Raw genomic sequence first — 23,125 nt, 5'->3', positions numbered from 1 at the left:
CCCTACCCAAACATGATCCTCCCTGCCGTTCATTGATTTGATTTGGATCATTTCCTGTCCCCCCGTCCGCATACATACAGTGAAGTGGATATCTGGCCCGAACGCCCGCCTCTAAGTACCTAATGTAGATTGCATGGAATGGTCACCCAAATGTGAATGCCCAACCTAAATGCCAACTAACTGTCCCCTGTAAATCTGATCAAGTAGGCCCCCTCTGCATTTCTGGTGGTCTAGTTCTCATAGCGTCGTCGTGACGTGAAATTACAGCTTGCTTTCTGCTGAGACTTATAACGACGATCTCGAAGTATAATCTTGGGAGTCGTCCTTGATACGCATGGTAATGGATCACCCCTTTGAAGGCCCGGAGGAACGAGTATCGGACCCTCAACTGGCGCCACTCCTTTCTCTTCGGGATATCTCATTGTTGTTGGCGTGTTGCATGACTGGTCGGGACCTGCACCTACGTTGTGCACCGAGCGTGATCGTGTCATATGATCGGAAAGACGATGTGGTCGGTATTGCCGCCTGTGCCAATCGCCGGGTATTCACCCGCTTCGCATCAGCTTGTACTGTGTACTGCATTTCGTACATGGTCTGTAGGGTAGCGATATCTCGCAAGCGTGGCCGTTATGTGCCCAAGCACATCGACTCGATTCATTGACCGTTCGCTATCTTCCATGTCGCGGCTTCATAGCCTATGAAAATCATTGGACTGGTCAAAGTCACTGGTGAGGATGAAGCTCAGTGGTAGAAGTAGCGTGCTGCCCGCGAGAATGCCGCGTAACGGCGAATGGATCCAGACGCCGGCCAGTAATGGATCGACTTGGGCCTGGAGGATTCCACATAGATTTCATGGACGACATCCCAACCACACGTCGTCGTGTCCTCCTGGAAAGGGGAGGGGGAGAGCAAGCGGAGCTGTGCTTGATATATTTGACCCACGGTTGCTTGAGGCCAACTTCTATGTCGGTAATATGCTGCGATGAGGCGGCTCCTCAACTTCGTCAATCTTGGGCGGCAGTTGGCCCCTCCAGATATCCTTGTCGTTTCCTCCGACGTCAGAGTTTGCCGAGGGATTTCCTGACTGTTGGGCAGTGCCTGCGCGAGGTGTCTCGGATGAGTCGCTCTTTTTGGCCTCCGCCTGGTTGGCCGACGTGCTATGTGCGGGTGATGTTGAGCCTCTGTCACTTTGTTGGCTGGAGGGTTTGCGAGGCGACACTCGTCCGTTCTGTGTCAAGCACCAGTCAGTTGCAATTGCTACCGGCAAGACCACCACAACCAGAGAAACACTGGCACCTTACCTGTTTGGCCCACCGCAGGCCACAGCTGTTACACAGATCACGATTACCACTCGGACCTCTCCTCCACTCCGGTGTAACTCTAGTGTGGCAGTTGGCACAATCCTTTTCCATCTGGCCGAGACCTTTCCTCCTCTTACGCTTCTTCTTCCGACTTAGCAGAGCCTGCAGTTCCTCAGCCAAGATTCGATTTTGACGTTCCATCTGCCGGAGTTCGAACTGCCAACTGGAGCTCCGAGTCGTCTTCAACTCGTCGAAAATATTGTCCTCGGATGCGAGGGCTTCATCCTGGTTGCCCAAGCTGAGCGCATGACTGCCTGCTTGAGTCAAAGTCCCACTATGATCCGACGGATTGCCCTTGGAAGCAAGAGAGCGTGTAGAACCGTTCGGCATGTTAACGGATGATTGCCCGGACCCATGTGTCGCCGGAGTTCCCGAACCCACCGATGCCGCTGATATCGATTTCTGATTCAGGAGTGTAGCGCGCGTCATTTTAAGTAGCCGCGTTTGCGATAGCAGAAAAGTCGGCTTGAACCCTGGCCGAGCATCACCAGGATAGATAGTAGTCTGCGCGTGAAGGACTTGACCACGTCGATTCTGAAGATCGTGCCTGAAAGACACCTTCTCTCCCGTTCTTGCTGTCTCGAGCATGCGCAAAAACTCTTTCTTTGAGTCCGGTCTCATCAGTGACTGCATGCTTGTTCCGACTAGATCTTCGGGAAGACGGTCCAACATGACACGAGAGGTGGATGACACATGCAGAAACATCCCTGACGTAGATATCTTGGACCATAGCTCACTCTCACCCGGGTTACTGTCGGTTTTGAGGTCCATGCGATCCAGAGCGTAGACTGGTCTCTCCCGGCCGACCAGGATAATGCATTTCTTACCCTTCCCTTGCTCAACGTGCAGGGCACCATGAGCCTCAAACCAGGTGAAGCCGGAAAATTTCCTCCGTATCCGGTACACGATGCTGACAGGCGCTCCACTCGAAGAGTCTTTCAGTTCTCGAGTGACGGGGACGATGTCGCTGGGATGGCATATTGACGACAAACCCACTCCAATAAGTTCACTCGGGTCGTATTCCAGGACTCTTCGGCTGGCGGGTGATAGGTAGAGGAACAGCCCTTTGATCGAGAGGACGTGCACGACGTCGTCAGTGTTCTCCAGTAACATCTTGTCCCATATCCGTTTGGAGCCGTCTGAGTCACCACGTCCGATAGTGGCCAGAACCTTGGAGACTTCATCCCGAGATATTGTTTCACCTATTTCGTGGACTTGGTTGGAGTCATGCGGAGCAGGGAGCTGGTAGGCAGGGAGCGAGCTTCGATTGTAGTTGATTTCGTACGTCCCGTCTGATACAAAGTGTTAGCTGGACTTGACCCGGTTTGCACGAATCCAAAAGACAGTCATACCTGGGTTCCTCCCAGACACTGAACTTGGCTGCTCAACCAGATCAACCTGGAAACCAACGTAGAACTTGTAGTCCTCCGAATCGAATTGGATCGGGATCATGGTCAGGAGGTTCATGAATGGCTGTCCTCCTTTTCGATAGTTGATCAGACTTAACTGTGCTTCCGCGCGCTTGGTGATCTGATTCTTCAGGTAAAGAATTGAGTTATCGTCGACATATTTCCGTTTGACTCCGGATTGCACTTTACCGTCTGGTGCTTGCAAGAAGCGGCAATTGCGGCCCAGAATCTCGTGTTTGTTATAGCCTGTCAGTCGTTCGAACATCTCCGAACAGTAGACAATGGGCAGATCGAATTTCTCTATATCGCAGACGACGAAGGCGCAGGACAAGTCGACTGGCCCAATATTGATTTCCGGTCGTGGTCTTGTTGCAACTCGCATCTGTCCCAAACATTACGCAGGGTCACGGCATCGGTTCGGGAGTCCACTTACGAGAACGCCAAGCATGTCGAAACCACTGGAGGAATAGGCATTGGCGTACTTTGGAGGCGGCATCTGGCCACCCTGAACTGGCGGCATATGAGGGAGGCTCGGGGGATTCATCGCTCTCGGATCGGGTGTAACATCTGGCCATTGATGTCAGTCGGAGGACGACAGGATTGTACCGGCGCTTACTCTTATTACTTTTACCGGGATAGGGAGCATGCAGGTCAACTGATGACCGTCTGTTAGGTGGGTGCTGGATATGTGCCGGAGAAGCCATTACGGAGGAGGGTCCTCCTGCTAGAGAAACCGAGGTGTTGAGAGGAGCCGGCCCGCGCAGGTGTTGCGAAGGGTTCGAGTACGAATCAGGCATGGAGGACATGTCTTGAGCCATGGTCGCCATCCGACTCTGCACTTGCGGGCTCATCGAAGAGCCGCCGCCCGGATCATGATTGACCGCCTGATAAGACATAGCATAACCCTGGTCCATAGGTGAGGCTGTGAACATGGGCTCCTGCATCGCCGAAGCATTGGCGCCTCGCAACATAGGGTCAAAATCCATTGCCATATCCAAATCTGGGGGCATGTACGCGCTAGATTGCTCCATAGGGGCGGAAGTGCTGGGTAGAACAACAGGAGAGAAGTTGTTGACGGCCTGCATGTTATCGAAACTTGTATGCATTCGCGAAAATTGGGTATTTAACGACAAGTCTTCTCTTGAGCGGACCTTCCGTGGATCTAGTGACTTTTGCATCGGCATCATGTCGGCAGGTTCCATGTTCATTGTCGGCTCATTCGGGTTCGGATCAAACTGGAAATCGGCCAGGTCGCTATCCAAGTTGGAAGAAAACTCGAGCATAGACGCTCTCCGGCCGTGATCGTGTGAACCATGGCGAAAGTGCGGTGAGAAGTTGCTCCTCCGGCGCATCAATTGTTCATTGTTTTGATTGATTATCTGGTGCAGGCTCTGAGCCTGCCCCAAACTCGAGGTGTCCATGGCGCTGGGATCAATTCCACCCATAGAGTCATCCTGCGAGTATCCATTCAACGCCTCGTTCGGATCCGCACCCGGATAGGACTGGCTATAGAAGCCGGCAAACCCGTCCATGATGGCTCGTGTTCTCCCATGCGCGACGTCGAAGCAGACTCGACTACTGGGGAGAGAAAGCTGCGGTGTAGAGATAGGGTTGACTTGCGGAGGATGATCAGCCAGGGAAGGGACGGCACAGCGGTAACAGTGAGGGTGGCTCCCGGCACCGCATGCTTGCGCAAGAACTTCGAATGAAGTGTCGCGCGGCGATAGCAGGAGGAGATGGACACGCGGCCTGGCAAGAGTTAGAGATGGAAAGCGAGAGAGCGACGATGGCGACAGTTAGACGGCCACGGGCCCGCAGGTGTATTGCTTCAACAATTACTCGGATTGGAAGAGGAGCGGCGTGGTTCCAGTCAAGCGAAGCCGAGGGTGAAGGGGGCACAACGAAGTGGATTAGGCGACTTGGAGAAGCCCTGGAAGCCTTCTGGTTAACCAGAGCAGCAGCCACTGGGGGCACGGCAGACAGCCAAAGCAGGCCTGGCGTAGCCCACAGTTAATGGCGGACATGCCACCAATGCCGCGTTTTCAACGGGCTATCCATCTGAGGGGTCCTCCCTGTGAGTGGCTGAGACGGCCTAGTTGGGAACCCGGGAGCTCCAAGAGATTGGTCTCTGGTCGCCAGACGGTTAGTGCGAGATCTCTAAGGTCAGGTCGGAAGAAGCAAGGATCAGCAAGATTAGTGTAGCGTGTAGCGAAGAAGCGAGTCTTCTGGCGAGCCCTGCCTGAGAGTTGAGAAAAGCGACGGTGGTGTGGGAGCTGCATCGAGCACCAGCGTGTGCTTGCGTCCCATCCCACCTTGAACTCTTTCAGTTGCGCCGTCTCGTATTAGGTTTTGCTGATGGGAATCTGCGTTCTCCATGGTGAGCCCTAATCAAGCACTGCTTCACACTCGCATGTGGCAGATGCGACATGACGTCTTGGCGGAACTGGCAGGGCACTAAATCAAGCCACTCATGCCAATGCGCAGCAGGGCCGTGTTGATATGCTCAAAGTATCCTTCAGACTCATGCGAATACAAGGAGACATAGATGATCTCTTTACTGTAGGTGGATTTCCTTGTCGCCCTCTAAACTGGGCACCAGGGAGTATTGGTATCAAGAATACTAGTAGCTAAACGTGCTCAAACGAGATGAAAACTTCACAGTTCTGCCCCCATTGCCATGATGGATTCACCGAAGCAACCCTCAACAGCACTTTGGATGGGTTAGCAATGGTGCTAGAGACCCTTACACCTGAAGCGTTGGAAATTTATGCGTACTCCACCGACAAGATCCGCATATAGGTGCGGGTGTTTTCCTAGTCGCCTGTAGGTCGTGAAAGGGCAGTTGAGATATGCCGTCTGTTCAGGCGGGATATGCGGATGGCTTGGCTATCAGTGAAGCCATCTTCTCCCGTTGTAGCTTTTCTTTCTCCATCTGGGCTCTCTCGTCTTTCGTGATGCGAGGCTTCCGAGTTGTCCCACCGCCTCGGGATCCAGGACCGCCACCACGTCTGGTGCCACCTTCAGAAGCAGCAGCGCCTCCACGTCCACCACGAGAACCAGGACCGCCACCACGACCTCGGCCGCGGCCACGTTTGATCGTCCCGTCGGCTCTGAAATAAGATCAGTAAAAGAATCGGAACAAGTGATAATAGCCAGTTGCACGCACCTTTCAACTGCGGGTTTCTCTCCTTCCGGAACGAGCGGACCACAATATACAAAGAATCCATCTTTACTTGCAGCGGCGTGTGCCTCCCAGAGTAGCTCACTATCATCGACGAAGTCGTCGTCGACATCGTACTCTTCGACCTTTCGCCTTCGTTGAGGTTTAGGACCAGGACCATCAGTTCCACTGTTGCCCGCCTCCAGCCGGCCATTGACGCCAGACATTGCAACATCTCCCTCGTTCTCCGAGTCGCGATCGATATCAACGCTTAGGTCTTCGTCACCACTCTCAGCTGAGGTTCCGCCCAATTTGCTGCCTGATGCTGAGCGTTCTAGCGCAGCACCAGCAGCGGCAATCTTGGCCAGTCGCTCCTTCTGAGCGGCTTGGCGAGGGTAAAGGGCAGCAAATCCATATTTCTCCTCGGCCATTCGGGCGAAGTTGATGACTCGATTATTTGGGTCTTTCAGATCGACATGCAGCACGATATTCGGTCCCTTCTCAGAGTCCTTTGGAGCGATACCATTGCTTGAATCCCCACCGAACAGACTGGCTGATAGCAGTCCCGAACCCATGGGAGGCGGAGGAGGCTGCTCCTTGGCTCGTGCAGGCTTGGGGGATGTGGCTCGGGTGGAGGCTTCCGAGGGTGTTTTTCGAGAGGCGGCGGCCTTTTTAGGCTGCGCTTGTTCTTTTTCAGCAAGATCAATGTCCATCGCAGATGTTTCGGCTGCTCTTGGTAGATCGACAGTTCTGCCATTTGTATGGGTGGATGGTGGCTCAGCTCTCGAGGGATGGGTGACCAGCGTAGTAGTATTCGAATACTGCGCCTGTGGAGGGTAGTCAATGATGCTAGAGATAGCTGGTGAAGTGCTTGGATTGTATGTGGGCCTGGGAGGAGTCATAACAGGTTGTGCCATAGGAGGAGGTGGGTTTGTATCCAGAGGTCGATGCGTGAACCCTCTGATAGGATCGTACATTGCTTTCGAACGAGGCGTGGAGGATTGTGGTGGAGGGGGAGCCAATACGTTTGGTTTCTGTTCATACATGGTTTGAGGGGATGTGTAAGGGTGCATCGGCCTGTCTTGTATCGAGAAGCCCGGTTCGGAAGTCTTGGCAGCCTCATTTCTGCGGCTTTCCACAGGAGGTTGTTGCGCGAAAGAAACTGGTTGAACCAAAGTAGATGACTGCAGGCCGGAAGTTGGAGGACCTGGAATGACAATAGTGCTGTCTTCTTCTGTCGGCTCTACTTTGGTCCGCTTGCGTGATGTAGGATTATTTATGGTAGTTCGGGGTCTGCGAGCGACTCGAGGCTTCTTCTCCACGGGAGGCGCGTTGGGATCTTTTGGTGCGCGCGGCTTCCGGGGCCGCTTCACCGGCTGCGGATCTTGGCGTGCACCTCCAGATGTGGCTGATAAAGCCACACCTGGATCGGCATGTGGTTGTCGAGCATCGTGATTGTTCGCAACACCCAGGTCAGTCGCTGTGCTCGTGTTCCGATGAGATGAGAGATAATATGGGGGTCCTGGAGTGCCTTCGGCGTCACTTGGAGGTGCGCTGGACAAACTGTCGAGAGATGAACTCCGGCCGTCCACTTCCATTTTCGGCCTCCAACCGCCACACTTCTCTCAAGATTACAGGTGCAGCTGTGTCGCAGTCATCAACAGCAGCTTGATGTCTTCAACGACAAAGCTAGGCGACGTGAGCTTTGAAGCAGTCCTAATATCGACGTTGAGAGTGGTGAGATCGGTGGTGGTTGGTGATGGTAGGCGGATGCACGAGCACTTCCGGTATGAGCGTCAGGGTGTTATACAAAGAAATGGTTGAAGTGACAAAGTGGTGTGCGATGAAGTACGACTGCAGTTGTGAAAACACCAGGTATGAATTAGTAGTGAAGAATGGTTAGCGGCGAAGATGCTCCGTGGTAAAACGCTAGGCACGGGTAAAGAACATCAAAGTAAGATCGAGATTGATGTAGCGTGCAGTGCTTCACGGTAGCAACTTCAAGATGCGCGAGAGGGGCGAAGAGGAGAGAAAAAGGTCGAAAAAAGAAGAGACAGGTGGGAGGAGGCAGAAATAGTATATGTATGAGTTTGACGGGTGCAAGCAATTAATCTTGACAAAGAGCATGAGCATGAGCCAGGATGGGCCACGAGGCGAAGGCAACGAAACACCAGACCAGCGCGGCCGAAGGCAAGAGTGGATAGAAAGTGAAGGGAACAGGCGCATCACGAAGCCAAACCAGGAGCTGGGACTGCCAAACACGAAACAAGCGGGCAAACCAAAGGTGCAAAGGAGAAGCGCAGCGCACACAGGGTGGAAACGGCCAGGCAAAGGGAGGCAGAGGGAAAGAGACGACGGCGAACTGGAAAGGGCATCGAGCTTCGAAGGGGGAGGCCGAAATTATCTCCAGCATCGGCCAAGTGACATCTCACAGTGTGGTGCGATTGCGAGGCTTTGAATCTGCGTTCGGCTCAGATGGTACGCAGGAAATATAGGGCATGGTGGGCAGGCGAGGCAAGCTCGCAGAATAACGGTGAATGTTCATTGGTCGGCCCGTTTGAAGGCAGGTCGACTTGACTGCAGTTCCGCTCAGGTGAATTGAGATTCATCCCTTAGCCACTTACGCATTCGACTTGCACATCCTGACTGCAGAAATGGGAGTCTCTGACGGACTGGCCTAGCATGTATTGCGCGCTCACAATCACAAGGGCACTGTGCTTTGTTTTGGTGGGAACAGGGAACCAACCTCAGCAGCTGTTCACAACAGACCCCGAGTTTGGAGCAGAAAGATCGGAGTGCCCCACTTGTGAGATCGTACCCCTGCAAAGTGGCTTGCATGGATTGGCGCGAGCTTCGGGTAGTTTAGTCCGAACGCCCATCCCCAAACCTTTTAAACTCGATGAAGTGAAGGACTCTGCAGTCCACCTTTAGAATCGTTTATGTCGTCGTCATGCTCCATACTTAACACGACTGTGCAAAGAATCGGTGCATCTGTAGTGCACCACCCACTATGGCTATTCCTGGTCAAAGATTCGAGCTGGACCTCGATGCTGCTAACTTCACGTTCAATTCCATTCCAGATGATGTTTCTCAAGAACATGTGCTCGATTTCAGCATCAAAGACATCCAAGAACACGACACAGACGCTCCTCCAACAGCCCCTTCCCTGAAATCCTCCAAATCGGGATTCCCTCAGCACAAGCAACGTGCCAAAGTATCCGCGTTCAAGCAAAGAAACCAGTCCTTCCGCCCCTCAATACCTCCCAAAGTTGAGCCCTCAGATCAAGCAATCAAACACCATGTGGGCAGGAAATACGGAGTTGACATGGACGCACAGCAGAAGGCCGAGATCAGTGAAGAGAACAGGAGAAGAGTTGCTGAGATGTCAATAGAGGATATCGCAGAGGCAAGGGCTGAATTGACCAGGAGCCTGAACCCTGCCTTTTTGGAGAGACTGCTGAAGCGGGCAAACATCGAGGAGGACCAGCTGCAACAAGCACAATGGCCTGAGGCCGATGTACAGGATTTGGATGCTCAGTTTGCTCTCGAGCATGATGTCAAATCTATATCAGACACAAGTGAACAGACCGCCACCCCACCACAGTCTAGCGAAACCCAACCAGCACCCTCCGTCCACTTTCCCGTTCCTCCTCGTTCCGCAGAAGCCTACAAACCATTGAATCCTGACGACCCGTCCTTCCTGGCTGACCTGAAAACGCACTACTTCCCTGACACACCCCACGACCCTACCGCTCTCTCCTGGTTGCAAGATCCCACTGAAGAAGAGACCGCAGCTTCGTTATATAACCCCACTAAAGACTCTTTCCTCGCCTCGTCTTTGCGTTTTGGGTTCAATGGGGCCTTGATTCCCCCGCAACGCAGCCTCGAGATTGATGTGAAGGAAGGATTGCACCACCATGGCGATGATCCCAGCAGTGCGGGATATACGATTCCTGAACTGTCGATGCTCGCACGTTCGACACTGCCCAATCAAAGATGTATGGCGTACCAAATTCTAGGACGGATCCTTTATCGACTTGGGCGCGGAGACTTCGGACCCCGCGGAAGTGAGCTTCAAGAGGCCATCTGGTCCGTCGTTGAGAAAGAGAGACCCATCGAAGTCATGATGAGTGAAGCGAACCGTCATTCCGGACACGCTAGTGCCAAAGCACACGCTGTTGAAGCCCTCTGGCTCTGGAGGAAAGGAGGTGGTGGTGACAGGGGCATTTTGAAGCCGGGACAAAAACTGGCAAAGTAATACATAGGCTGGGCACTTCGGTGCAAAAGCTACGACAGTCGTTCGGCCACTCCTGAAAGAAGGGGAAAGTGGACAAGAGAGTCTAGAAGTCAGTAAAGATCGCAAACTGGTGAGCTGCTGAGTTGCTATACATCTTGGACAAGCAAGAGACAGGAAGAAGAGGTGAGTAGGAATCAGAGAGGACATAACAACCCGGGCAAGTTGGGGTCTCATACCGAGGGTATTCTTCTTGATACAGTCCGCGTGGTCATGAACCTCACGTTTGACGGCAAGGAGATCAAAGACTTCCGAAGCCCCGGCTTCGAAGCGTTTCCATGGAGAAAACCCGACGACCGTGGGCAGCTAGTGCCACACGACTTCATGAAAGAACATCATGAGACACATCCAGAGTTAGTGACGAAAGGGATATATCTCCGGTACGGCACCTGTCAAGTGAAAGGCCCGAGCGGCGTCGAGTACGCATTACATTCTCTACGACCGAGCCTGGTGCAACCTGCGGATATGCACCACCGAGGTGCAACGACCGGATCTCGACGGGCCACATGCCCTTTGGTTCCTCCGTCAGCTGTACGGCTTGGCAAGAGCGGTCGGTCACGTCCACTACTCTACGAGGCCCACTCGCTTGAACCGACGCTCGTGGATGAGAACGAAGGACGACGCAACGACATCAAACCGGGAAATATACTCGTGTTCAAAAGGGCTGTCAATCAAAACCCCATCTTCAAGCTCACGGACTTTGGATTAGGCGCATTTACCGACGCCAAGGCAGCAAAAACGTCGCACAAGACTGCCAACGTCCGCAGGTCTCAGACTTACTGGGCACCTGATCATGACCGAAAAAGGGAAGTTGCACGCCCGTTCGATATGTGGGCACTGGGCTGCGTCTACCTCGACCTTCCCGCCTAGCTCTTCGGCGTGTTCCAGGACAATGACGGGCCCAGCTTTGAAACCCTTCGTCAGGAATACCCCGGATGCCATTCAACGGCCGGGGGAGATCGATTCTGGTACGCAAAGGGACATGGCAGCAGCAAGAAGTACTACCTCAAGCCTGCAGTCACCGATCTCCCTTGTGAACTCAGAACAAAGCATTGTGCCAAGTTGAGAGCATTCGGGCACATCATCGACGCAATCGAGGGGCTACTGGATTGCGGGACAGAAAAGCGAATGCGTGCAGCGGCTTCAGTAGTGACCCAGAATGGTACAGATCTCAGCACACAAGGCGACTTCTACCGGATACAGCATCAGAAGAATGTCGGTAAGCCAGATTCGTCGATCGCATTACTGAGGCTTGGGACCGAGGGAATAGATCCCGACATTGACGATCGTTCCCCTGCGATCCGAACCCCTAGCCGTGCCCACTCCATCACCAGCAGCGGTTTCTCGAATATCGGGGCAGGGTCTAGCCATCTACCGCATGAAGGCTCGCCAGGCGAGTCCGGTGGCCTGGGCATAGATCTGGAGGATCTCAGTGCTCCAGCTCCACCTGACGACAAGTCTTGAAGGTGGTACTGCTGCGATGGGTCCTCGAAGACAGCCCCTCACGAAGTCGAGGGTTGTAGCGCATTTCAAGAGACAAAACGTACGGTGAGCGAGCGTTTATATGTGCATGGCTTTCATCGGCGCCCAAAAAGTTCATCAGAAGGCGATGCTCGTTGGCTCATTTACACACCCTGTTGATATACTGTCGTTGACGTATGTCCACGCCCCATGCTCGGCGGAGTAAACAGGCAAGACGCTGACCGGTATGTCAAAGCTAATGTACATATATGATAGTAACCATATACCTCGCTCCGTCCCTCTCTCGAGAGGAGAGAAATGAACTGAAGGTTACTGCCACGAATGATGCATAGGTATCGACATGGAAGCAATGTGTTTGACAAGTGCGCTCAGCCCTGAAAGGAGTGGGTGGTTCGCAGTCGATAAGTAGCGCCTATGGAGTCATCTGTAATCCGTATACGGTCCCTTATGAGAAGAGACCCCCCATGGGTTTACATACCGATCCTGGGACCGATTCTTGGGCATCACGCATACACTAGAATCAAGTACTAGCCCCCATGCCGAGTCCCATAGCCAACTCTGCACATCCGTGGCACCCTACTCGGTAGTCGGAAGGGATGCAGGTTTCCAGAGATTCAGCTTCAAGAGGGTCCCAATTGAAGGTTCGCGAGATACTTATGCACTGTGGTGGTGCACAGCACCTCGGTAGAAGGAAAGCTTGGGCTGCTTCTTCTTTCGTGCAAATCGTCCGCATTAGTACTCCCGTACGGAGTAGTCCTCCCCCAATTTCTCCCTCAGAACGGAGGTACTGTGTACAGAGCATGTATATAGCAAGTCGACGCGACGAGGACCCCACAGTGACACACCCGCAACTACGCCTTCTGCACGCCCTGCACTCCCGCCATTTCTTGCATCTCATGCACCTCCCGTCCGAGTTAACCCAGTACGGACAGTACGAGCGGGGGGTCATGGCGAGAAGGGAAGGGGAAGGGACTTCTGTTCGTATCCAGCGTCTGGGTGGATCCATGCGGGATGGGATGGGATGGGATGGGATGTGATGTGATGTGAGGCATGCGTGCATGCATGCTTGTTTTCGGCAACTTTGGTAGCCTGGAGGTCTGCGTCTGACGCTTTGGAGCCTCGGAACCCTGTCGAGCTGGAGCTGGAGCTGGAGCTACAGCCTCGCCAGTGAATTGGTAAACGACACCCGGTCGATGGGAGCCGGGACATTAGGTACCAAGTACGGAGTACAGTAGCTTGCAGTACCTAGTTACTCCCACTGAGTGACCACGTGCTTCCTCCACAACAACAAACGGGCACGAACGGTGCTGTGTAACCCATCGACGTATTAAGGTAGTTCCTGTAGCTACTATGTACCTACATCACTGTGACCAAGCAGCAGATGAGATGAAGACAACGCACAGCTTGCGCGGATATCCAAGTCAGGGTGGTCCTTCAGTACGGAGTACTAGTAGCCAAATGCCCAACGACAAACATAATTAGTGCTCAAGTTGAAAATGGAACGAGATCAACAGAGGTGAAGTGACACGAATGGAAACGGTAAAGGAAATATATTAGGGACACCGTAAGGTAGATAATTAGATACCTGACCCATTGCGAGATCTGACGCGCGCGATTTCGCCATGCATTTCAGTGCCAGGCGATGCCATGCTAGATGCTAATGCATGCTATGCTATGACTACGTTGGGCCGAAGAAAGGGTTTCCACATACTCTGTACTCCGTACATAGCAAGTGAGCCCACGGTGGGCATGCCTACACAATAACGGTACACGGCCCGAGTCCTCGTTACGGAGTCCCAGAGTATGTCTACGTACATTCTAATAACCTACATTCTACCGCGCGCTGTGTACGGCTACGCGTTGTGTGAGTAGGTAGGGACTTTGAGGACCCGATCTCACAGTGAGCTCGTGACCCCCAAGCCCGGCTCGCTCGCGACTCCGAAAGCTCGCAAGCTCGGTTCCAAAGTGGGTGTGCTTCGCGGGGGCGCAGGCGCAGGCACGGGCGCAGGGACCGACACAGACGCGCGAGTCAGCGAACGCGACTCACCTACTGTATGTACACAACACCTCCTGGATACAATACCTACCCAAGCGAGCCAGTGCCTCAGTTACTGTACGGCTATACTTCGTAGTCACTTACCTTGAAATCAAACCCTTCTCTAAAAGGGCAGTGCTTCGACCGTTACGCAGCTCCGAGACCCGATTCGGGGGACGTACCCCTGCCGCCGTGCGCACCCAGGTACGGAGTACAGTACACAGTGGGTCTCTACTGTACAGTAAGCTTCTTCGGTTGCGGCGACGACAAAGCGGAGCGTGCAGTCCTATCCTCCCGTACTGTATCTGTGTGCGGTTGGTCGATAGAGCAGGTGTTGTGTTCTGACCGGGTGCCTGCTGGCTGTGCCGCGCTGCCGTGTTCTCCTCTGAACCCAATGCCATGAATAACAAGTGTCAACCTCAGAAGGCGCGGTCAACTTCAAAAGCGGCCGGCGTGAATCATCCGCAGCTCTTCCTGTGCGTGCAGTGACTTAACTTGGCGATCGGGCTCGCCGAGGGATAAAAAGTTTGGCTAGGACCCCGAAGAGCGCCACGAAGCTGCGTACATACATACGTAGCCGACGTCCCGACTCCCGGGTCTGCGCTATGCTAGGTAAGTATGCTCTTCTCGCTTACGCAGTACAGACATACATGCAAGTCTTGACGTCTGGAAGTGCACAGCATGTAGAATTTGTCGAGTGCACCTCATCTCACGTGCTTTCCGGGAGCGGAAGGAGCTCCGTACAAAAGGAAAGGTGACATATTCATGCCGGCTGTGCATTAACTGACAGGCAAGGCAGGCCGTGTGTGCGATGGAAAAGTCAAAATCCCGAGTTCGGTAACTGTTGCCATCCTGGCCCTCTGCGGATTCTTCCATGTTCTGATCTGGTGGTTCTGTCTGTCCCAATGTGATCACAGCCCGTCTGATTTCCTAATCCCATCCCGCTCATAGCGTCATGCATGCATCCGTCGTAAATGAAGCCACTGATGGCAAAAAGTACCAAAACCCACGCCCTGCGCGGCCTATGGTGGTCAAGAGGTGCCCGCCCAAACCCGAATTGTTCATTATGCGAAAGCTGGAGAGCCAGTCTCCCAAGCACCCTCGGCACCCTGCCGGTCCAGCCGCCAAAAAAGCCCCTTCGTGCGCAGCGGCTACAGGATGACGCACGGTGGTGCCCCAAGCTTGCTCAGGGGTCACCACCATCACGGAATCTGAAGCCAGTGCTCAACATTGACCGGAAAAGAAAGGGATAATTATCTTGTACACAGTTTCCAATGGCAAGGAAAATTCTTGGGGGAAGCTCCAAAACGTGGGGTCAAGCTGGCGCGCTGGTTGCGCCCGCTTCACCTCTGCATTCGGATCCATCCAAGCATGCGCTCCAGGGTTGGGTCCTCATCGACCCAGTAGCCCTTTCGCCGGTCTGCGTTGCGAAGGTCCCTGACGACGTGTTCATCGGTGACTTCGTCGAGTTCCTATGAGGTCCTCGGGTTAGCTGTCAGGTCTATGGGCGGATTCTCAGGGGCCATCCTCTGGGGATGCAGATCACTTCCTCTCCGAGCGCTTCCACCACGTGGGCATCGTACCGACCACGCGAGATAATGCGGGGATGCGACGATCGCGAATATGCACGTACCTGACGAAGTCGTTGATCGACGGCCCGTAGAGCATTGGCGTGCTTTGCTGCTGGCTTCTCGCCTCTCAATACTTGCGCACGCATCTGCACCCAGCGCATCGCCGCGGATGCTCGTAGGTAGGTTTTGTGTGCCTGAAACCTTCTCGTAGAGGCATCCAGGATGATTCTATGCAGACTGTTAGTCCCCTCGGCCGAAACTGATAGCCTGTAGCCGCACCTTTGCAATGTCGCTTTCTGGACCTCAGTTTCGGGGACGTTGCCGGCCTGGATTCCAAGGCTGCCGGGGTTGAAGTGACCGGCTAGGACAGCTTGCGACTCGGCCGCACACTGTCTCAAGACCACGTAGCCGTCGAGGTAGTATGATTGCTGGTCTGGAGGGTTGGCCTCGCTTCGTGTGATCAGCGACGTGATGTGTAATTGAAGCGTCCGGAAATCGTTCATGAGCTCCATCACGCGCATGGCGCGGGCTTCGTTCACTGCAGAACCACTTGTCAGCTAAGCCCATCCCCTGACCGACTCATCGCCCCTTGGGTTTCGAGGAATTACGGTGAGACGCACGTCCATCAGCCATTGCGAAAGGCGAGTTGGCCAAATCTGATGAAGTCGGATGATTGACAAGCAGTGGCTCGACGGACGGCGCAGGTCCAATGGGTCTTTCCTTCGTGTGGCACAAGTGCTTCGCGACTATGTCGAGTTCCTTCACAGAAGTATGGTCGAGCTCTCGAATCGCTGGTTCGACTTGTCCGATGTTGGTGTCTTTGGAGGAAGAGACAAACTCTGGTCGCGGTGATGAGAGCATTCTTATGGATGAAGGCAGCTCAGAGAGCTCTTCTACAAATGGATCAAGAGGCACAATGCGCCGAGCGGGTAGAAGCGTCTGTAGACACGGCGTTGTGGCCTCAATCTCGTGGCTTTCGTGACAGATGACCAGTCAGGAGCCAAAATCGGTCATGAAGATAGGGGATCGGGCCGTAGCGTCACGAGGAAATGGAGCAGAGTTTCCAGCTGTGTGAGAAATAAACAGAGCAGAACGTTAGCGACGGTGAAGCTGGAGGCAAGTCTCACAGCACTAAGCCAGGGGAGGGTCAATGAGGCAGGGCGATGAACGTCACGGTTGAGAACGGCCACCAGAGTGCTTGGATCGATGGAGAATGACCATTGGACACTGCCTCACTGGAGAGCACGTCGGGATGCTGCAGTGCAGGCGGTGGATCAGTCGAGGCTCTGCTGTAGACTCCGACTTTTCGGCGTCTTGATCAGCAGGCGGCGTGCAAGCCACGGAGACGAGCCAGTGCTGGGTCATGACGGTGACTGGATCGAGGGCGCTGTCGGTGCAATGTTAGCAAGACGGAAATCGCAGACGAGGCGTTGGAAACGACCGTGTGCAGTCGAAGCAGACATGCAGCGAGGTGGAGTTAACGAAGCGCAGGCGTGAGTGGAGGGAACGGGCATGCACCTCATGGTGTTTGGAAATGGAAAGCGTTGGAGGCGTCGCGCTCTCGTCGCTGCATTGGAAATAGGCGAGGAGGGAAGCCAATCATGGTAGAAGCCAGGCCCGCTTAGCCTTCAACTGTCGACGGGGGTCTCGGGGCACGCTATGCCTACCCGGGGCGCCCTAGACTTCAGGTAAAGAAATAAGCTCGGCGGCTTGACCTCATGTGGACGGCTGAGCAGATAGTCCTGATGAACAGAGGCCACACAGTGACACGACTCGCATCTGGCCTGTACGTTTGCGGCAGGAACAGGCGCATGGCTTCTCACATGGCCTGCCAACGGTGCTGCTGCATGCTGCAAGCTGAAAAGCCTTTTTGGGCCATCTGCGCGCGTCACTGGTCCATCCGTCTATTTTCATCGTCCACCTTCACCCTCGCTTCTGCATAGCGCCAGGGTCGCTGGTGCGGGATTTTGCTGTTGGAATGCCGACTTCTCTATGGTCAAGAAAGCGATTTCATTGAATCGGTGGCTTGAATGCCATCTGCTCAAACCTGACAGCTCCTGGATCAATTGTTTTTCCATTCCCTCACCTCTACTCCAGCCTCAAGCAGCCACAGGTGAGCCACAAACGCTCCCCCATGTCGGCTGTGCCGATATCCACTCCGAATCACGCATAGACACGGCAATGGGGCTGGGTCGGGTTCCTCGCCTGTACTGTGTACCTGAGACTCATCTGACGCTCTAGTTGCAGGTCGAGACCCGGATCAAGGTGGATCCGTCCCCGTAATCCTCTGTCTCACGAGAAGAGACCTGAGGGTCGTAACACTAAACTATGACATGACCCACGCAAATGTGCGCCATCAGCCTCAAACAATCGCCGAATGTGGCCCGACCAATGGTCCCCAGATACTCCCCATACTCTACTTTCCCCTGTAGTCAAGCTGAACCAGACTGATCCCTGTCCAGCGTGGTTGTTGAAGCGGTCGTCATTTTCGGGGCCAAGAAACAAGGTACACCCGGCCTGTTGGTTCCGAGCAGCCATAGAGGAATACACTCAATCACGTTCCGCGATAGCCTGGAGACGTTCCTCGATCTCATCTTCCGTCAGACTCCTGAACTCATTATCCGTACCCTCCTTCCGGTCAGCTCTTGGTCCACCCACGATGCCAATCTCCAATTCGCCTTTCTTGAAGTCCACACTCAAGACCGTGCTGAGAGTGCTGATGCCTAGCTCGACGACTTCCTCCCAGCTGCCAGGAGCATGGTCCTTGTTCTTCAGCTTCTTCTCAAGGTGATTGAGTGCCTCTTGTTGCTTGGGTCCAGACGCCGTTGCTTTGTACCCAACGTAGTAGCCTGCTGGATCACATTTGTAAAGCTGGGGGCCGAACTCATCGTCGACCGAGACCAGCGTCGTGGCTACGCCCAATGGTCGCATGTAGGCCTACAACAAGCCGTTAGCTTGCTTCCTGGTCCTGCCACTCAACAAATTTGACGTACTCGTTGCGTGTATACCTGATTGATGTTGGCGAGTCGCTTAGCCAGAACATCGCAGGGCATTTCGTACCCATTCTTGTATCTGAATTCTGCTGCCTCTCCTCTTGCACGGACGACTGAGGCTCTGGCATCGGCGATTGAGCCAGTCATAACACATCCGACCGAGGGTGAGATCTTAAAGACATGGGAGACTGAGGATGGATCAATCAATTTGTCCTGGCCAAAGGTCAGCAATTAGGGCAAGGCTAATGACAACTTGGCGAGGTGTTCCATACCGGGACCTTCTTTTGCGATAATACCACGGCGCATGTCTTGCCTCTGACTCCTACGGACGTAATATTGGCTGCGGTGATTGCTTTGAAGGCATATTCTGGACGTAGATGTAAGCAGCTGGATTCTGGCTTCTCCTCTAGGGCGACTCTTGATAGATTCCGGAGGATGCGCTGGCCACTGCAGCCGAAGAGGTGCGTCGCGAACGCAAAGCAGGAGAAAGTGCAACGGATCGAAGGACGTACCGACTTGATATAACCGACCCTGGTCGGAGAAGATGGTGATATGTCGATCATAACCCGCAGAGCCTGATGGGAGAGTGGTCAGCTCGGTGTGTCCGACCCAGCTACAGCTACCAACACCATCAAAAGTACCAACCTGACATCTTAACTTCGGCCGACCGAAGTCCAACAAACCAATTGTAAGACTCAAACCACCTTCGAGAACACGGTCGAGAGACGTAGCTTGATTCAGAGCAGTGAGATGAAGACTTTCGTTGTGACTTTTGAAGCGAGTAAGATGGCGTTCACCGTCCACAATCTCAGGGTGCAGAACACGCAACAGCGCGTTGCCTTGTCGTGGCACGAGCCACAGTGGCTGCTGCACCGCCACTGGCTGGCCTGGAGATGGAAAACCTTCTCCATTGGCCAGCCCTCAAAACCTCAGCTGCAGCAGAATATTCTAAAATTCTTCTAGTTGGTGATATCTGCTCTTGGACGACGATTCTGCTGAGCTGTATTCTTTGCAGACGAATAGGCTGTCAACCTGGACATGGCAGTCGAAATGGGCCAGGCCATAATTCCAGCTTGGAAGAGACTCGGACTGAAACTCAAATTCGCACAAGAGGTATCTGAGACGCCTTCTAAAAATGCCAACATCACAGCCGAAACCCAAGCTAGAGTTAATCCATCCGAAGACCAAGAACCCAATACGTCAGAACGACCAAGGAAGAAGCGGAAGACTGACAGCAAGCCCAAGGAAATTCGGGCACACTCATCACCCGCTTCGGACCACTCCCAGAAGCCTACAGCGGGCGACAAGGTGGCCTCGGGAGTGAACCCGAAGAAACAAGTGTCTTTCTCCGCCGACACGAAGGGCGCATCTGCTACAACAAATGACGGCCTCGTACCATTTGAGTCGACCAACGGAGAAGCTCAGGCCTCGGCAGCAGGCAAGAAGCCGCCTAGGAGGAAGGCGGCCAAGAAATCCCAGCAGCTTCCTGTTCAAAAGGCTAACACAGCACTCGACTATCTCACCCAATATGATATAGCACGACCAAGCTGGAAATTCAATAAAAACCGAGAGACTTGGATCCTTAAACATATTTTCTCTGAAAGCGATATCCCTCGAGACTACGACTTTGCGCTATCGAGATACATCCATGGGCTGAAAGGCGTCGGAGCGCGCGAACGGCTGAAGTCGCAATGCATGGAGTCGGTGGCGAAGGGAAATGGCGGGCAGAAAGATGTTAACGACGCCGGGAACTCGTTCGCGTCAGGAAGAGATGAGCAGTATGCTCAACGTTTCAAGAGGGAATTGTCCGAATCGACGAGTTCAGATTCAGCAAACGAAAACAGTACCGACCAAGACCTGGAATACCGATCTTGGATCCGAGCGCAGCCACGCTCGAAGCTCTTGCTGTTGGCCATCGCCGTGGACGGTGTTTCCCTCAACCTGAACGGATCGGGCCCGAAATCAGAGCCCGAGCAGGCCGGTGATGCTGACAACGGCCCACCACCAAAGGTCAAGAAGAGGAAGAACAGAACCGCGGTCGTTGAATATGACAGTTCCAGCTCCAGTTCCAGCTCGGACTCAAGCGAGCCTGAGAGCGAGAGCGAGAGCCAGAGCGAGCAACGTGGCGTGCAGGTGACAAATGACCAAACATCGGAGGACGAGACTTCAAGCAGTGGTAGTGACAGCGAGTCCAGTTCTGATGATGACTCTCGTTCATGACCGGTCCGTGCCGTCCAGGAGGCCACCATACGTACACAGTAGGCAGATTGCCGCGGCGAGTAGGGAAACTCCTCGTTCTTGCCTGCTTCCGTATGCATACAGCTTTCTTCCTATGTCGCGCATTAATATGAAAGCGTCACTCAGCAAAAGATTGAAGCTGAGTACAAGATGTCTATGAAGTCCTGGGGCGGATCCCATAATCGGACTTGAAATAGAATGGCACCTCAGAGATGTTTGTGCAGTTTGTGCAGTTTGCATAGTTTGTTCTGCTGGAGCTGCCAGGGCCGCGGCTCAGGCGGGTGTTGTCGTGGCAGTGGGTGAATCAGTGGTGCCTGGAGCGAGTGGATACGCAGGGACCACTCTTGCCGTCATCCTGCTCACAAGACTCGAAGACAGCCCGCGATTGCCAGTGCCAACTCTCACCTGGTGCGACAGTCATCTAGGCGATCCTCTGATCCCAATCAACAACCTGCCTCCCTCCTTTCTTTCGTATCATCCTTTCATCCCAACTTTCATCTCTTGCAGTCTTTTTGCTTTCTCTGGTTTCGCAATTGGTGGTTGTGACAATGAAGAACAGTCTTGTCATCGCAGCAGCTGCGCTGCTCGGTGCCGCCGATGCTGGCATGCATCGCATGAAGCTCCAGAAGGTGCCATTGGAGGAGCAACTGGTAAGATGGCTACTCCGTCCGTCTCGAGATGCATCGGCTGAGATTAAATGTCAGGGCGCTGCCAACATTGGCGACCATATGCGAGCCCTTCGCCACAAATACACGCAGAAGCCCATTGGCGGTCCGTCTGAAGACATCTTTGGAGATACCTCTATCCACCCTGATGGCCCGCACGAGGTTCCCGTCGAGAACTTCCTCAACGCGCAATGTGAGCATTGCATCTGCATCTTTCATCTTCCCTAGCTAATCCCAAGCAGATTTCAGCACCATCGCTCTTGGCACACCCGCTCAGGAATTCAAGGTCGTCCTCGACACCGGGAGCTCCAACCTCTGGGTTCCTAGCTCTTCCTGCGGCTCCATCGCCTGCTACCTCCATCAGAAGTACGATTCGTCCGCTTCCTCTACTTACAAGAAGAACGGCACCAACTTCGGCATTCGATATGGCTCTGGTGAAGTGGCGGGTTTCATATCTCAGGACGTTCTGCGCATTGGAGACCTCAAGATAAAGGACCAACTGTTCGGAGAGGCTACCAGTGAACCTGGTCTGGCTTTCGCATTTGGCCGATTCGATGGCATTTTGGGTCTAGGCTACGATACCATCTCTGTCAACCACATTCCTCCCCCATTCTACAACATGATCGACCAGAAACTCCTCGACGAGCCTGTGTTTGCTTTCTATCTCGGCAACACCGAAGATGGCACGGAATCAGAGGCTACCTTTGGTGGTATCGACAGCAGCCACTACACTGGCAAGCTGATCAAAATCCCGCTCCGCCGAAAGGCTTACTGGGAAGTCAACCTTGACTCGATCACTTTCGGAAAGGATACCGCCGACCTTGACAACACCGGTGTTATCCTCGACACCGGCACTTCGTTGATTGCCCTGCCCAGCACACTCGCCGAACTACTCAACAAGGAAATTGGTGCCAAAAAGGGCTTCAATGGCCAATATACCGTCGAATGCAACAAGCGAGACTCGTTGCCCGACATTACCTTCACGCTCAGCGGCTACAACTTTTCCATCTCTGCTCATGACTATATCCTCGAGGTCCAGGGCTCTTGCATCAGCAGCTTCATGGGCATGGACTTTCCAGCTCCTACCGGACCGCTTGCAATTCTTGGTGACAGGTCAGTAATCGCAACGCCCTTTCTTGTCCTACCCCGTGCTAATACGATTTGCTGCAGTTTCCTGAGGAGATGGTACAGCGTCTATGACCTCGGCAGCGACTCCGTCGCTCTAGCTAAAGCCAAGTAGACCGAGTCATGGTTTGCCTGAGTTTGTTGTACCAAAATGGCGGATGCTGAAAGGGGCCGGAAATTGAACCACTACCTGGGTGACGGGAGTTGAGCAGTGCAGTATGGAGTATATACCGTACGTGGTGGCTTCCTACCACCAGCTTAATAGTGTACATCAACACTACCTTTGCAGTGCTGTATGGGGAGAGGTACTAGCGGGAAAGGACCTCGTAGCTTTCATATACAAAGTCAGCGATAAACTCCAAGCTGGGTTTCGCTATGGCAGCCAATCCATAATCTGGTGATGGAGAGGAATGGTCTCGTGATCGCATGACGGTCTTTGTTGCGTCTCCAAAAATGCCCCTGCAGTGACGGCATCTAGTTAGCGGGCAGCCGTCGGATCCCTTTCGTTCCCTGCGCGTGTTATTGGTGGCTACTAGTGTGGAGGTGTTTGTCTGAACATAAAAGAAGCTCGCTCGACTGCTGCTGGTGGGAATGTCCACCCTCGGATACTTGAGTACATCCACTGCACCAGCGCAATTGAGCCGTTTCGAGCTTGTCGGAACCCATCAAACTGAGGACTGTCCACATAGCATCTGAGCTAGCTATCCGTGTGTCTGCCCAACGATTCCCATTGCATACGCAGCACCCGGTGGACCTTCCTGACCTACCTATCCGGAACCTGCCTGCCGACGG

General features: G+C 53.7%; 8 protein-coding genes across 8 annotated transcripts; 4 read left to right on the top strand and 4 right to left on the bottom strand.

The window, feature by feature from the left end:
* Nucleotides 1-961: 961 nt before the first annotated feature.
* On the bottom strand, nucleotides 962-4,302 carry A1O7_04005 (uncharacterized protein; the record flags this gene model as incomplete). Its single annotated transcript, XM_007758021.1, has 5 exons — nucleotides 962-1,228; nucleotides 1,302-2,653; nucleotides 2,714-3,152; nucleotides 3,204-3,337; nucleotides 3,387-4,302. 5 exons carry the CDS (start codon nucleotides 4,300-4,302, stop codon nucleotides 962-964), a joined length of 3,108 nt encoding a protein of 1,035 aa, XP_007756211.1.
* A 1,328-nt stretch (nucleotides 4,303-5,630) lies between these two features.
* Nucleotides 5,631-7,528, bottom strand: A1O7_04004 (uncharacterized protein; the record flags this gene model as incomplete). Its single annotated transcript, XM_007758020.1, has 2 exons — nucleotides 5,631-5,880; nucleotides 5,937-7,528. 2 exons carry the CDS (start codon nucleotides 7,526-7,528, stop codon nucleotides 5,631-5,633), a joined length of 1,842 nt encoding a protein of 613 aa, XP_007756210.1.
* Nucleotides 7,529-8,940: 1,412 nt separating this feature from the next.
* Nucleotides 8,941-10,188, top strand: A1O7_04003 (uncharacterized protein; the record flags this gene model as incomplete). Its single annotated transcript, XM_007758019.1, has 1 exon — nucleotides 8,941-10,188. The coding sequence occupies one exon, from the start codon at nucleotides 8,941-8,943 to the stop codon at nucleotides 10,186-10,188; it is 1,248 nt and encodes a 415-aa protein (XP_007756209.1).
* Nucleotides 10,189-10,437: 249 nt separating this feature from the next.
* On the top strand, nucleotides 10,438-11,688 carry A1O7_04002 (uncharacterized protein; the record flags this gene model as incomplete). Its single annotated transcript, XM_007758018.1, has 2 exons — nucleotides 10,438-10,983; nucleotides 11,095-11,688. 2 exons carry the CDS (start codon nucleotides 10,438-10,440, stop codon nucleotides 11,686-11,688), a joined length of 1,140 nt encoding a protein of 379 aa, XP_007756208.1.
* Nucleotides 11,689-15,084: 3,396 nt separating this feature from the next.
* Nucleotides 15,085-15,833, bottom strand: A1O7_04001 (uncharacterized protein; the record flags this gene model as incomplete). The annotated part of the gene is made up of 3 exons (XM_007758017.1): nucleotides 15,085-15,213; nucleotides 15,375-15,540; nucleotides 15,592-15,833. The coding sequence occupies 3 exons, from the start codon at nucleotides 15,831-15,833 to the stop codon at nucleotides 15,085-15,087; spliced, it is 537 nt and encodes a 178-aa protein (XP_007756207.1).
* A 2,029-nt stretch (nucleotides 15,834-17,862) lies between these two features.
* On the bottom strand, nucleotides 17,863-18,957 carry A1O7_04000 (proteasome subunit alpha type-6; the record flags this gene model as incomplete). The annotated part of the gene is made up of 5 exons (XM_007758016.1): nucleotides 17,863-18,249; nucleotides 18,306-18,518; nucleotides 18,578-18,672; nucleotides 18,818-18,880; nucleotides 18,951-18,957. The coding sequence occupies 5 exons, from the start codon at nucleotides 18,955-18,957 to the stop codon at nucleotides 17,863-17,865; spliced, it is 765 nt and encodes a 254-aa protein (XP_007756206.1).
* A 386-nt stretch (nucleotides 18,958-19,343) lies between these two features.
* Nucleotides 19,344-20,525, top strand: A1O7_03999 (uncharacterized protein; the record flags this gene model as incomplete). The annotated part of the gene is made up of 1 exon (XM_007758015.1): nucleotides 19,344-20,525. The coding sequence occupies one exon, from the start codon at nucleotides 19,344-19,346 to the stop codon at nucleotides 20,523-20,525; it is 1,182 nt and encodes a 393-aa protein (XP_007756205.1).
* A 566-nt stretch (nucleotides 20,526-21,091) lies between these two features.
* On the top strand, nucleotides 21,092-22,448 carry A1O7_03998 (vacuolar protease A; the record flags this gene model as incomplete). The annotated part of the gene is made up of 4 exons (XM_007758014.1): nucleotides 21,092-21,193; nucleotides 21,248-21,401; nucleotides 21,451-22,321; nucleotides 22,379-22,448. The coding sequence occupies 4 exons, from the start codon at nucleotides 21,092-21,094 to the stop codon at nucleotides 22,446-22,448; spliced, it is 1,197 nt and encodes a 398-aa protein (XP_007756204.1).
* Between the last annotated feature and the right edge of the window lie 677 nt (nucleotides 22,449-23,125).

Source organism: Cladophialophora yegresii (assembly GCF_000585515.1).
Source record: "Cladophialophora yegresii CBS 114405 chromosome Unknown aczIN-supercont1.3, whole genome shotgun sequence".
Classification (NCBI taxonomy): Eukaryota; Fungi; Ascomycota; class Eurotiomycetes; order Chaetothyriales; family Herpotrichiellaceae; genus Cladophialophora; species Cladophialophora yegresii.
This window is presented reverse-complemented; position numbering and strand designations above follow the sequence as displayed.